The sequence below is a fragment of the Symsagittifera roscoffensis genome, chromosome 6 (assembly GCF_963678635.1).
Source record: "Symsagittifera roscoffensis chromosome 6, txSymRosc1.1, whole genome shotgun sequence".
NCBI lineage: Eukaryota > Metazoa > Xenacoelomorpha > Acoela > Convolutidae > Symsagittifera > Symsagittifera roscoffensis.
In genome coordinates, this window is record NC_087067.1 from 23,098,847 (window position 1) to 23,113,800 (window position 14,954).

Genomic DNA, 14,954 nt, shown 5'->3' on the forward strand with positions numbered 1-14,954 from the left:
GTTTTTTTTTCTTGAAAAAGCATACAAATTTCTTACGTTAATGTTTATGATTTGTCGACTTGACTAGACAAGTTGAGCGCACACTCAAATAGCCAAAGTGAAATTAGTGCGAGAACAGATGATTGATTTAATGTTCAGAAGTAGATTTGAATTTAAAGCGAAATGATCAATAAATTTAGATCGATTTTTCTCTAAATGGGTTAGCTTTATCAAAAGCGTTTTCATTCACAAATTTTTCGGGAGATTCAAGATTTTTGAGGCGATAATTTTTCCCTAAAAGTCAAAAGATGGAATACTTCAAAATCAGTAAGCCTTAAGCATCAGTTAATTCTAGATTTCCTAGTTGATTAACATTGTTTTTTGACTATGTAAAAAAGATTCTTCTTTCTTCGTAAATAGGTCTTAATAATAAGCCATCATCTAAAGTTGAAGCTGTTATCGTCCTTTTTTCTAGCCTATTACCCTTTCTTTTTACCCTATCGAGCTTGCGAGCGTTAGTGTGTTTGTACGAACTTTCTGTTTTTTTTTCTAACCTAACTCAAATAAAAGTGTTCACTAATATGGACATTTCACTGCAACATTGGAAATTGCATAGCATTTGTTCTCTGCTTTGTTTGTGGCTAGTGCTTGTGATATATTAATTGTTCGTGGCTGAGTTGTTATTATGCGAGACTCATAATCTCTAGTTTGCATGTTCGAATGCGAGAAGTGGCCGATTTTTTTTTCTAATTCGAGGCTTATTTCTACTTTTTCTTATTGCACTTTATCGAGCTGTTTTTTGTCCTATTCTCGCTAGTGTTTGCGAAGCGCAGCTTCTTTCCTGCTTTTTTTTTACTTTTAGCCATTTGGTTCTACAATGATTTTCTTTCTGAGTATTTGTTACCACCACTTAAGGAATTGAGACTGAACCATGTTGACTAGCTCAAAGAAAGCTAGTAGAGGGTTAAGTGTGGTACCATTTTAAAGCACTTTCAGAGCTACTTAAGACTGAGTTTGAGCTTGATTTAGTTTTGATTCAAATTTTTTTGATTTTTACCAAATTCAATAGCTCTTCACAAAACCATCCGAAGTGAAATAAAGAAAAATCAAAATTAATTTTTTCTTAGCTCAACAACCGTTTATCCTCTACTTCCACAACAATCGTCTATCCTTGTTATTGTTTCGACCACAATCAGGGTTGGGAAAAATAACTTTGGCCAGGGTATTTTTTCTCGAAAAATCAGCTGCCAAATATCACATCGGGTCAAAGGATGTATACTTTTAAAGCCTTTTCTCTCGTATTCTGAATTCGAACATTTTTCCCAAAATTTTTTCACGGTATCGAGAAAAACTGGTCAAGCTTTTTTCGCTCTTCAGACATTTCAACAGGGATTGAAAATGTAATTCAATAAATACTCTCTTCCATTTACAACCAATTAGCTTTACCAAGAAAATAGCACCAATTTATTTAATGGAAGTTTTTGTTGCATCAATTACCTTGATGCAATATTTTGCGCTACTTCCAAGAATCTGGCTTATCTTCTTGTAGGCGCAGCTTTTTCAATTCAAGTTTTCAAAAACATCGATACCCTGTTCAGCTTTGCTCATCAAAAACGTCAGTTCAATAACTATACGAACAGTGGTTAGAGGAGAGTTATTGTTCGTTGTCACTGCTTCCGTTTAGCGAAGTTAATTAGTCGCTCAAATTTCTGGAAAATTTATCTTGTAGCAAGCTTTTTTGGTTACGTCTAGGCTCGAAAAGCAATCGCATTCGGATTCTAGATTATCTTGTGTTTACCTACGCGATGCTGATAACTATCTCAAATACTGCCATGGAAGGGTTGTCTTCTAATGGACACTGAGTAAATACCAAATTCCGTTTCACCGATTAAACTGCCAGTTTTTATATTTGAACAGGACAGACTGAGTAGATTGATAATGTGCCTTAAAACGGCCTCTCAAATAAAGCCCGTACCTAAACGAGTCTAATCTAATCATTTGTGATTTCAATCAATATTTTCTGAGGCTGATCATGGTGCTAATATAGGTGCTGTATGTAATGTTTTGTACTGTGTTTAAACAAGGTATTATTCTATAAATATGCTATGATGGTTAGCTGGTCGAAGAATCGAATAGCTGTATACACAGGTTTCTTGAAGTAATCGATCATTGATAGCAAAATAGTTTTGATGTGCTTCTTCGAAAAAATTAATAGAGACGATAATCAGGTTTTTTTAATATTAAGGAAGTTTTTTTAAATATTACATCTTGAGGGAGGTTAATACTTTATTTTGAATTTCAGGTTAATTTTCTTAAATTAACTGGCTGAAAAGGGTATCTTTAATTTTACTCTTTTAGATATGTATGTAAGCAATTTATGCGCTATTTCAGCTGCCCGCCAATCCAAATCTTCAGAGATCTCTAATCAATGCTTCCTCCTCCTCGTCCCTATCCTCCCCCCTCTCCTCCCCCTCAACCCCCCTCCTAGTATACGCTGCGAACCAGCCCCACCTGCAACCAATGCTGACAGCTAATAATATACACCACTACTTAAATCAGTACTTCCGATACTACTGACTAGCACTGGTTATAAAGAAAAGAATTATTATAATAGTAGTTAAAATTAATAGTGGAGGCGGGCGGGCGACGATGGCTGGGGTGGGTTTGGGGGGTTGGAGTGTTTTAGGGACTTGGACGTGAGTTTGGGCATTGGAAAAAGATTCACGAGGGAGCTGTTTAAATTTTCCTGTGAGTAGTTTTCCTGGAAAATTGATCGGGACTTGTAGGTATCTCACGTTTAAAAACTTGTCTGGAAAATCAGAACGATTGGCTCTTTAATGCGTTTAGACAAAACTCTGTTTTGATTTAAAACAAATGTTCATTTCATGTTTGGAAAGCATTAGACGCTCTAACAACCTTTTACCAACTATTTATCATAGAAAATGGCAAGTTGATCATAACTGATTTTACTTCAAATGAGTAATTAGCATATCTTCATAAAACCCAAATTCAAAGCTCAAACACAAATTTTTGATGTTTTCCTGCCATGTTTTTTTCTGATTTTCGTGGACGAAATTAATTTCATAAAATATTCGAGTTTCGAAGTCTTGGAAAAGCCATATTTGAAAAAAATTAAATGGTGCATTTTTTGTCCAAATGATCTGAACTTCGTAAAAGCTCATTTGAAGGAATAAATCAGGTAGTAATTTTTGCAACAGCCTATAGAATACATGCGTACCATTTTGAGTGGTTCATTTGACATTGCTGTTCTGTTCCCCAAATACACGTCGTACTGTTTGTTTGTTTGTCGATTAATTAATGATGAGTTAATTAATTAATTAATGCTAATTGATGCTTTCTATTGACTTCAATTGATAGTGAGACGCTGCTTAGACGGGCTAAACTGTCATTGAGCAGAAAATTGACTTGGGAAAGGAAAAAATGATTTTAAATTTTTCAAACTCAAAGGATCGAAAGTTTCATCAGTGGTAGCTGGGCCAAAAATTTCGATAAATTTTCGGGGAAAATATTTGAAATTTATTACCAAAAAAGACACGTAAATTATTTTACTGCATTTTATAAAATTTATTTTAGATAGCACACCAGTTGTTTTTCGAACTTCTTTTAGAGGATTGCTCAATGACTGTACGCCTTAGAACATGCAGACCCGAATAAACAATGACCCTGTCGCACCTTTCTGGGTCAGGATTTGTGGTTCTAAATTGAAAAGGAAGACAATGAATTGAAATGGGGTTAAATGTCTCGTATCTTACGTATCGTATCTTCCGTTGTTCGCTCATTTTTATCTGATTTTATCCTGATACTGCTATTGAACTTGAATTCAGCTACAGTCAAATAGTCATCCAGCTCAAATCCCAGTCTTGTGTTTCTTTTTTATTGTTTGCCCCTCTTAGAACAATTGCACACGTTTTTAAAGCACAACTAGAATGGAAATAGCCGAGGACTTGATACTTATTTAAAATTTTTTAAAAAAATTATTCAAATTGTCTCAAAATATTTTGAGTGTTAATGATTGAAGTGAAGACCCCTTATGTAGGTCGTAGTGTTTTTTTTTTCGTTTTTTTTTCAGGAAAAAGTGGTCAAAGTTGTTCATCTTCAAATTCATTTTTTGCAGTTTGACTTTGATTTCTATTTAATTTCACCTCAAATTCATTTACTGAATGGAATCCAAAAAAGGCCATCAATTAGCAAAATAAGTATAGCAAATAAGGTGAGAATAAGTAGGTTTTAATTTTCAGACTTTCCGGAATAAACATAACTGATTTAACGAGTTTTCTCGGAAAGATTTCGTTCCATCGGAAAAATAAGCTATCTTGAATATTTTTTAATCGAAATATCTTTAGGGCATCTTTTCGGATTCTTTGACACTTCAATCTAACAGTTTGTTGACAGGGTTTGTTTATTTTTGAACCTTGAAGTTCGAGGTGTGCTTTAAAAAGGTGAAATGTTATCCTTCGCTTTGACCACATGCTAAATCGTAATTGTGTAACAAATGCTGTTAGATCATACTACTTTATTTAAAATGACGCATAACGATGCTGATACTCGTGTGAAAATATTTCGGATGAGGATTAACGCGTGATCTGCTCTGAGCGGGATTCGAACTCCATGTCTGTCGGCTACTGTTTTTATAACTGATTTGAAAACCACGAAATCAGAGATTGTTTGAAAACACTAAAACGAATTGATCATAAATTGAAATGAAAAAACTTCATAAAATGAAAGGTTAATGTCATTTTATTAACTAAGGGTGTTTTCATATACCAAGAACGTGAAAATTGAATTAAAGTAAGATTGAAAAGTGAGCTCTAGCATGCATCTTTTTCATTGAACTAAAATCAAAATGAACTCATTGCCAATTCAGAAATTAACCTAACTCTACAAAATCCATTTGCTTGCATCTAAAACCAAACTATATGTGTGCTGAATCGCTGAAATGGTATCAAAAAATACAGGAAAAATGGCGAGATCAAAGAACAGAGAACTGGAGATTCGGAGAATCATCTTGATCTGGTCTTGAAGTAGTATCATAAAGTGAAAAAAAAAATAGATATGAAACCGGAAGTTATCTTGCTGATTTAAATTATATCCCGACAAAACGAATAAAACTTGGAATTTATAATGAGCTTACTGAAATCAGGGTGAATTTACACGAAAAAGCTGAAGACAAATCTTGCGTAGAATTTAACCAGCATTAATATGGTGCAATTTGTTTTGCGAAATTCGAGCCCAAAATTTTAACCAAAAATGATTATTTTAGGCATTTTTAGTCAATCAAAAATTTAGCCAAAACTATTGATTCATTTGCTGACAAAAATATGATATCATAGTCTTATAAAACAAAATTTAAGAAGGGTATGATCTCAAATTTGTGTAGATATATTTTCGTTTCATAGCCAAAAAATTAATTTTTACTATATAAAATGTGCTCACTAAATAATTCAAACTCAAATGAAAAAAATTTAAAAAACTTGTTTTGAAAACTTTTTTAAACGCCAGGAATTGAACAGATAATTTCGGCCTATTTTTTACTGCAGTTTTAAAAATCAATATTGTTTGATCTAATAGTATGGTCTAATGGTTTGAAAAATAGTAGGATCTGTTTCGCAAAACTAATTGTTTTGGCGTAGAAATGTCAAAAAAGATAGTTTTTGGTTTTAAGTTTTGGGTTCGAATTTTAATTTGAACATGTATTTTAAAAAGCGCGTTTAAAGTTTCCAGTGTTCGTATTGTCCGGATAATTTAAATCAGCACTGTACTTAAAAGATAAATACCTGTAAGAAAGCTGCAACATCTGCTACTAAATTCAAAAACTCAATTACGTCTACTATTGTGACTTTCGATCTAGAGTGAAAGCTCAAGACTTCTGTTTGGTTTGAATACTAAGTGATAAAAGTTTTAGGGTCGAATTTGAAAAATAAATCGGCGCTAATATCCATAATCAAATCGAGAGTGGAAAGAGAAATGATGCGCTAATTCAAAACCTTTGATATAGAAAAATTGGCGATCATTCAAAAACAGTCTAGCTCAAAGAGGCAGAAAAGATTTCATTTGTCTTGAGTAAAATGAATTTTTGTTTATTCAGGTCATGTGATCGTTTTTTGATTTAAAGGCAGATCTGAGCTCTTTGGTTTTTGAATTCTTCTTTGAGCATTTAGATCGTGTTGTTTTCATGTAACGACGTGTATGTCAACTCGATTTGACTCAAGCAGTCTATTCTGCGTTTTTGTTTGAAATGAATTTTTTATACGAATCATCAATTTTCAAAATTATGCGTGGCTGGGGGAGGTTCTATGGTTGGTCAATTAAGAGGGGAGGAGAGGGGTAGAGATTGTACGGTTGATCCCAATTTTGTTTCGACTAGATTTTTGTTGTCAGAATTCCTAGCTGAAAATAAAAACCTTCAAATTTGTGGACTTGTTCTATAAAATTGCTTTCGAATTAGTTGCGCTGAACTTTAAACATTTTTTTTAATTAGAGGAGCTAGCTAAATTGACAAAAAAATTTTCCAGAAATTAGCAAATCTTAGCCACAAATTTTTTGATGCATAGTATTGAATTAAAAGTTATGAGAGTCACAGAAAAATTGGAAGAATGTTTCTGGTTAAGTTAACGCTCTCAGTTTGTTGTTCCGACCACTTTAAGCGGGGACAAAAGTTGTGTGCGGTTGTATTTCACTTTTTTCATTGAAAATCAGGTATCACAAATAATCATACGAATGGATGAAATGCTGTATCATATTAAATTCCTTCCAGTCCGCAATTCGAACGGCAATAAAAAAATTCAGAAATCTTTTCTGATTGTTGAGAAAAATTGATTTGAAATTTTTGCTTTCTCGATCGAGGAAAGCGAGCGAGTAAAGATTGTCATGTAAAAATTGGTTCTTTAAGCTTTAAAAACCTGTTTACCAAAAAAAACGAGTTATTGAAAATTAATGTAGCTCTTCCCTGCCTTTAAAAAAAGAAAGCTGACTGAATTTGAAAAAAAAATGAGAATTTGTAACTGTGGTTGGAACTTAGTGTTATTTTGACAGCAACCGGGTTGTCGTGGTCTTAAATATAATCATAGACAATAGTAACAGTTGAGCACTACAGCTGAAAAAAAATCTTTTTTGTCATTGCTCAGAATTGCATATATTGAAAAAAAATATTGTTTGTTTTCTCGACTTAAATGTTTTTGTAGGTTCACTTTTTAGCAGCATTTGACTAAGTTAAATATAGTTTCCATTGATACGATTCTACTGCTTTCTTTTTTGGAAATTGCGGTGATTGATTTTGTTCGGATAGTTTTCATCTTCGTCGTTTTTTAAGTGTCAATGAACGAAACAAAGACATTGTTGTAGGTATTTTTTTAAAGAAAGACTAACTCCACTCTCGAACTTCAAAAGTGTGAAGGTAACGAAAAATGTGATCGAAATCTAGTTAAGAAAGTGGATTTTAAATTTCAGATTTCCCTGCGGAATAAAAACAAACAATTAATCGGTTTTTCTGCAATTGGGTCAGTTTTTATCGAAAAAGTCGATCACAATTATTCCCTGAAATTTGAAGAATTTTAAGCGTATATATTTTTTTCTTTGAAATTCGAAAGTTGAAGTTTTACCAAAAAACCACATTTATTTTTCTGTTTCCTCGCGTTGATTTTGACACTTTTCCAACTATATGTTGGCTATGTTTTGATTCTGTCGTTTGAATAATTTATTATTTGTTGGTAGGAAGTTTGGTGTTATGGCAGAAGTTATTGACCGGGTTGTTTTGCAAATGTACTTTTCCTGGAATAGTATTTTTTTCTAAGTTTAATGTTTTTATTACAGGTGATGCGATACTCGGCTTTCCATCTGTTACTCGGCTAGTCATGTTTAGTAACTTAATTTCAACCGTCTGTTTGCTATGTTCTGTGAAAAACTGAGTTGTAATATCCTGTTTAGCGTGTAAATTTTCTGATTCAATTTTGTTGATAATTTTTGAATAACGCATAAAGACAGGTACCACTGAGCGGCATATTGTGCTAACATTTAAACATAGAAGTACAATTTTTTGTTGATTTTACCACTTCTTTTTTCTAGTTGTCATAGTATCTTGATTGACCCAGAAACAGCTCATTAAGTTGACAAACCACTGAACTTCTGAAAATCATATGGTTTTAGAAGATACTATTTTAAAGTTTTAATGATGTTTTCGAAATTTTAAAATTTGCAATGAAAAGCTGTTAAATTTTGAAATTGATGGTTGAGCACCGGAGTAAAACAACATAAATTGACACTGAAAATGGGCACAAACCATTTCATGCTGAGTATTATGTATTATAAAGTTATAATTTCAAAACTATTTCTAACCTAGTGAGAAAAGACCCGTGATTGTAAGATAGAAGTAATTTGATCATTTTCTTGAAAGTGGTCACGAATGTTCACAGATACGGGATGGTCTTAATCCAACTGAGAGCAATCACTTGATCTGTTTTAGCAGTCCCAAATGTCAGCAGCAGTTATGGGCTCTGCCTCGAACCACCCAGGGTCCCAAACATCGCAAGATCTAGCACAAGCCCAAATGCTAGCTCTGGCACAAGCTTCAAACAAAGACAACACTCAGCAAAATTCTCTCCATGGATCTAACTCGACTTCAACTATTTCTCAAAATACATCCGCAGCCAACACTTTGATGCAGCAAAACGCACAACTCAAAGCATTAGGACTCATTCCCCAAGGAAGCGATGTTCCGGGACTCGGAGGAGCGTCATCGGCAGGGGATCCGAATGCAGGAGGAGGTGGAACTGCCGGGTTGCTGGCGGCGTTAGCTGCTTCTCAGCAGCAGCAACAGCTAGCAGCGTTGTCGGCAGCAGCGGCACAACAAGGATACCAATTTGGAGGTGGCGCGGGATTGCCTTACCAGACGTTTCCGACAGGACTTGACATCGTGAGTTTGGTTATAGTGGTGGCGATGATTGTAATCAATTGAAAAAAAAACACAATTTTGAATTTTCCAAAGTGTTATAGAATTTCCTGAATGTTTTTTGCATAATTTGACTATTTGTGTCAGTTCCAGCAAGCTGCCCTCCAACAACAGCAGCAACAACACCACCAGCACCAGCAGCAACAACTCTTAGCTGCCGCACAGCTATCAGCCATGGGGGCACACTATCCCCACCACACGCAACAACATCACTCGGGAGGCGGAAACGCCGCCGCCGACTTAGCCGCGCTGCTCTACGGGACAACCGCAACTGGAGGCCACCACGCCCAACACCAACATCAGATGCAAGTGGCATCTAATGCATTCATCAGTGCCCCGCCCAGTGCCTATATCAAGGCGGAACAGGTGGTCTATGACAACAGTGCCAGGGCATCGCCAGGCGGCGCCAGTGCTGGATCCATGATAGAAGTGAGTTTTAAATTGTATTTTGATTTGTGAATCCAGTTTGAGATAATTGCTAGCTTAACTGGTAAATATTGATGACATAATCTCGTTATGGTAGTTTAAGTAGTTGTTTTGTCAATTGATGTTCATTTTATTCGATTTCATCGATTGAGTTAGAATTAATACCTAATGATTTGCTTGGTTGATTGTTTAGCATGGCACTAACCAGCATGATAGTACTTATAACACATCTCCTTTTGCCCCGCCCGCAATATCGCAAATGGCACACCCTTTCTTATACCCGCCTGCAATAAATAACCCTTTATCCGTCTATCCGCCTCCAATGCATGGGGGAATGGGAGGTTACTTCCCCCAAGTAGGAATGACGGGGCACCCGGGTGGTCGGAAACAACTTCCGGTTGCGCCGCCCCCTGGTCACATGTTGCGACAGTTTCCTGACGTCAAGTTCTCGTGTCGGTTCGTCCAGCCGAAGAACGCGAGCGGAGCCGAAGCGCAAACAGAACATAATACACCAAATAGCACTCAGTCGGGTGAAATTTACCCGGACTACGGGAGCGACTCGTACCGCAAAGATTCGGTTTTGGAGGGCAAGGCGGTCAGATACGGGGCTGAAGAATTGATTATGAAAAAAGAGACTAGTTCTCATGAGGTTTGATTCAGTCATATAAAAAGCCGAAAGATTTTAGTTTCAAATGGCTCGCTTTGCAAAAACATCCGATAGACTAACCTCTTTTAAGTAGTCCCTTGAACTTTTCGAAAAGTTTTAGAAATTAAGCAAATAACCCCCCTTCTAGCTTAATGAAAATTAATGCGGATGTTTTTAGGCGGTCTGAATTTTTAGTTCTCTTATTGTTGATTCCAGTTGAAACGGCTGTTTTTAGTTGAAACATTTGTCTGTTGAATTTGTTGAAGAGTGTTTTAGTAAATAACTGACTCAATGACTGTTAAGCTTGCTTTGAGATTGTGCCTGTTTCAAAGGCGTCCTTAAAAATGAAGAAAGATCATAATCCTGAACTTTTCTTTCCAACCAGTTGTATCATCTTAAAGCCCTTCATTTGTATTCCAAAAATTTCTCGGTGTCGAAAAAAAACTGCTCTGAATATTTTTGTCATTCAAACTGATTTATTGTTATGGTGAGTGGATTATCAATGTACGTGCAAAGCATTTCAGGCTTCATTATGCTGACCATTAACAAAAGTTTGGGTTTAATTTATAAAAACTGCTATCTTGACTGAATCTGCACTGACTTAAAGTTTGAAAAGAATGCCTATAAAAATTTATTGTTTTTAAAAAGGAATTAAAATCAGCATTTTTTTATTTCACTGATTGGCGCAGTTTGAACGTTGTAATTTGAAGGCAAATCCCTTTTTAAACATCTATCTCAACAATTTCTAGCCTGTAGATCGTGACATAAAATCTGACATAAAACATGACATGAAATCTGCCTTTTAGCATTGGACTTAAACGACCGAGACGGTGCTTTCGCTTTCGTGAGTTCACTAGATGTTATAATAAATACTTAACTGACTAAGCAGAGTTATTATAATTGGTTGTTTTGTTCTATTACCCTCTCCCTGTCAAAACCACCTGTGATTAAACATGTGATGAATTTCTTACTCAAACACGGATTTTCACTTTAGGCTAACTGATTGTCGCTTAGCACTTGGTCGTTTCTCCAGTTTGAATCACTGAAGTCTCGTCATTTTTTCAGAGGGATTCATTATATACAAGCCAAAAATATCGTTGAACAAATTTGTCATCTTATAGTTACTGCGTGAATAGGTTAAGGGTTATTTTAAGCTATAATGGATATCTTAAAATTACAAAAACTCGATTAATTGTTTTCTAATTGCTAGAGAAAGAAGCTACGGCGCGGAAGTTACTCGTCTCAAATCAAACGGCGTTAGTCCAAAATATTTTTACTCAGCTCGTTTACCATATGGAGTTGGGTCTTCAAAATCATAATGGCTGGATATATTCTGTCGGTTTGAAAAATGTGAATATTGACGAAAGCTTCAAATTTGAATTTTTTCTATGTGATGTGGTTTGTTTCTGTCAAAAATGAGAGCTTTGAATGTTTTTAGAACTGCGAGTGACTCTCATCAAAATCAACTGTTTTAAGTTTTAAATCGCCTGATTAAACTTGAGTCTTAGTGATCTACTCTTCAATACCGGGAACTTTTTTTCTAAAGTGGTTTTAATTCGTAATCAAAATATTTAGATAATGAAACAAAATTTTTTCTCAATTTAGAGATGAAGGAAGTATTCCAGTACAGAATAGGCATGTTTTCCAATGTAACAATTTTTTGGTAAATGTGAAAATGTTTTACAAATATCATAGCCGTGAAAATATTTTGTGCGAAAAATCGGGTCGGGAAGGCGGGAAAAATGTGGTATTGTTGAGTAGATCTAAATTTGTGTTCTGTCTTCGAACTGTTTGCTTCTATTCAAACATTTTTCTAATTGGCTTAACTTGTTTCAGCCCAACTTAATGAAGAGAACTCTTGACTCGACGGGCGCTGATGCAGTCGCGAAGAAACAAGCCAAGTTTTGACGAGGACCAAAGTGAACAGAAAAACGAATTGTCAAAAACAGGAGCCGTGAACAGAAAACAATCAGGGTTTATGTGCTGTACTGCACGCAGTATAAAATGACGAAAAGTTTTTAATGATTTCTGGAATAAAATAGAAAATCTATCGGCAGTGACCAAAGTTGAAAAAAAAACGTCCTCAATTTTGTCCGAAATGATCGAGCAGATCAGCCGAGACAAGAAGAAAAACTGAAAAGGCGGAGCCAGAACTCCAGTCTTGAATAAAAAAACTAACGAAGTCAGAGTTTAGAAAAATGTAGATGAAAATTAGTCTTTTGTTGTTTGCGTTGCTTCCTTAATATTAACAAAAATGTGTGATATAATTTGGATGTACATTTAGATTACAAGTATGTAGTGCTCAATCAAAGCAGCAAAAATTGGAAAGCACAACCGAAAATGTTCACTGTCTCTTATATTGTTTCTATGCAACAAAATTTTCTTCGCATTCCGTGAGTTTGACCTGAACAATTTATCTTTGTCGGATAAAAGCAACTGTTTTTGTTTTTTGTAGTGACAAAAATTGGTGATATTTTAACGTAAAAACTGCCATACTGATAATTCCATTTTTAAGAGTTGTTCAAATTAAGTTCTATGAAAATTGTTCAGCCCAACCTGCCCGACTATTTGTTGGCTATTGTCTATCCTGTCAGTAATTCAAAATCAATTTTGAAGACGTCAAAATTATGTGCTGTATTTCTTCCAGAACATTCCAAACTTCATGACCTTGCGCCTCTTTTCTTTCTGTACTTTGATTTACATAGCTGATTTTCACTCAGGCGACTGATGTTGTCTACTTTGTTTGATTTAAGATTATTGGTAATCAAGATTATGTAATTTTCTTTACTCTATTCTATGCTATACATTCCTCAAAATTATTCATTATAGAATCCCGAGTCCATATAATCAATGACAATACACTATATTTTTGAAATTTTTTAAAACCTTGTGGAAATGGAATAACAGCGTAGTTTCACGAATTAGCGTTACCTCTTTTCTGCCGTTTTCCTACCAAAAAAGTAGGAAGATTGTCTCAAAAGTTATAAATACACATTCAACCAAGAGATTCTAGCATCTAACTTGTACTCTAAGTAATTTGTAGCCTTCAAAAGAGGACAACCAACAGCCTTTTTTTAACAGAGCCTCTTTTAAGAGTCGATGAACGTAAATCAGGCTCTAGTATAGGTGACGTTTTTATTTTCTAGGAAAAGTCTTAAACTTGTTCAGGCTCAAATTTTACTTTTCGCAGTTTGACTTCTGATTTTTTTTTCAAGTGTAGTTCATTTCTTTTGAAAGGAAGCCAAACTCCACTATCAAGCAGCGAAACTTTAAAGGTCACGAAAAGTTTGATTGATTTCTGTTTTCGAAAATAAATTTTAGTTTTTAGATTTCCCGGCGAAACCGAAAAAATTATCGGTTGATCCAGTTTTCTCAATTTGGGTTGATTTCATCAACGAAGTGTCTTCAAAAGGTTTTTTAGAAATTTAAAGCGTTTTTCTTAACAAATCAAACAAATTTTTTCTGTTTACTAGTGTTCATTGACTTCTTTCACAGACAACACTGAACTGAGCCCATGCAGCAGTAACCAGTGAAAATTTTGAAAATATATCCAGTCAGCCAAAAGCAAACTGAAACCCGAAATCAAGAATAAATTAAAGGTAATTCTTTGGATATCACCAAATATTACTGGTGTTCAAATTTCTAAATATCGAACAAACAAGAATCCATATAGTGCCAAGTTTTCAAATGTAAAAATAAGTGTTTTGGACTATTCGCCACTTCCAAAAACTGAATTTCCTTCACAGTTTGAATTTCTATTGGATATCTATTTTTTGACTGTATCTTGCAGACTAGATCCGCGATACCTGATTTAAAACATGCGCTTCCAAAAACATGCTAACCAGCAGAGAATCATCTAGTTTTATGTACAAACAAGTTTGTGTTTTGATCGCGTAAAAAATTTGAACGGTTGATTTATTCAGCTGCCACGCAATAGGCATGCACTCTTTTTTTTTGAACAGAAACTGCAAACATCAGAACTTCCGGTCTTAACTCAACTAGAGATTCAAATAAAAAAGAACGTGAAAAGAAGAAAGGGTTGGAAATAGAGGCAAAAACATTCTCAGAGCCAACTTCACACTAGTTGTTGTTGACAATATGTACGCATTAGAAATTTTGTTTTAGCTTAACTCTCGTTTTTTTTTTGCTTTTTGAAATAGATGCTGTTTTTTCTTGACTTTGATTTCTAACGTGCATACCACTTTTTTGAAGTTACTTATAAATTATTTGAAAAAAAAACATGAAAATGAGTAGTTTCTTTTCCTGTAAGCAAAGTAAGTATTAATTAATTTGGAAACACATTTTTTGACATAATTTGAGGAGACCATTTACGCACGCGAGAGGACTAAAAGAATGTTTTTGTGCCCATACTCAGTAGCTACACGATATTTTTTGATCAAATTTTAACTCGTGTTAGGCACAAATAATGTAACGCACGGATCATGTTCGACCTCAAGTTGTCAATTTATTGAAAGAAAATTGGCAATTTTATTCATTTGCAATCGCGTGTTGCAATTTTTTAGCTAGTTTTGATAGTTAATTTTGCAAAAAAATGACTTTCAGAGCGATAGTTTTCGAAAAAGTGCCAATAGTATGAAATGCACCTATGAGATGAGTTCTTAAATGAGTGATGAGACTTCTGATAATTTGTTTTGACTTTTTCTTTCATTGAGTTCAAGAAAAATATTAGATGGCTATGTACAAACAATTGAACAAATTTGCTTTACTCAATTCAGTCGTTTTTTTTGTGGACAATTTTGTCAAATGTTTCTAATTTGATATTAGCCTTGTTCTTGTAACCATTGTAAATGAGGAGAAACATTGTCTTCGGGTGTGTTTCTGTTTGTTTTTCTTGCAATTTTGGGTGCCACGAATATATATTGGGACAGACCGAGTGACATGTCGAAGTGAAAATTTTTCAGAACAACATTAAATAGG

General features: G+C 34.7%; 1 protein-coding gene across 4 annotated transcripts in view; it reads left to right on the plus strand.

The window, feature by feature from the left end:
• The window catches only part of LOC134848898 (ribonucleoprotein PTB-binding 2-like), a 30,738-nt gene extending 17,847 nt beyond the window's left edge, over positions 1–12,891 (plus strand). Inside the window, exons 8-12 of one of the 4 annotated variants that reach the window (XR_010162965.1) lie at positions 8,459–8,908; positions 9,032–9,373; positions 10,823–10,860; positions 11,227–11,272; positions 11,853–11,913. Coding sequence is in view for 3 of the 4 variants with exons in the window: in XM_063866435.1 (XP_063722505.1) it covers positions 8,459–8,908; positions 9,032–9,373; positions 11,227–11,272; positions 11,853–11,878 (864 nt within the window). In the remaining variant the exon portion in view is untranslated. Of the gene's footprint in view, positions 1–8,458; positions 8,909–9,031; positions 9,374–10,822; positions 10,861–11,226; positions 11,273–11,852 lie in introns of all 4 variants that reach the window. The other 3 variants (XM_063866435.1, XM_063866436.1, XM_063866434.1) reach the window with 3 other exon arrangements.
• Positions 12,892–14,954: the final 2,063 nt, after the last annotated feature.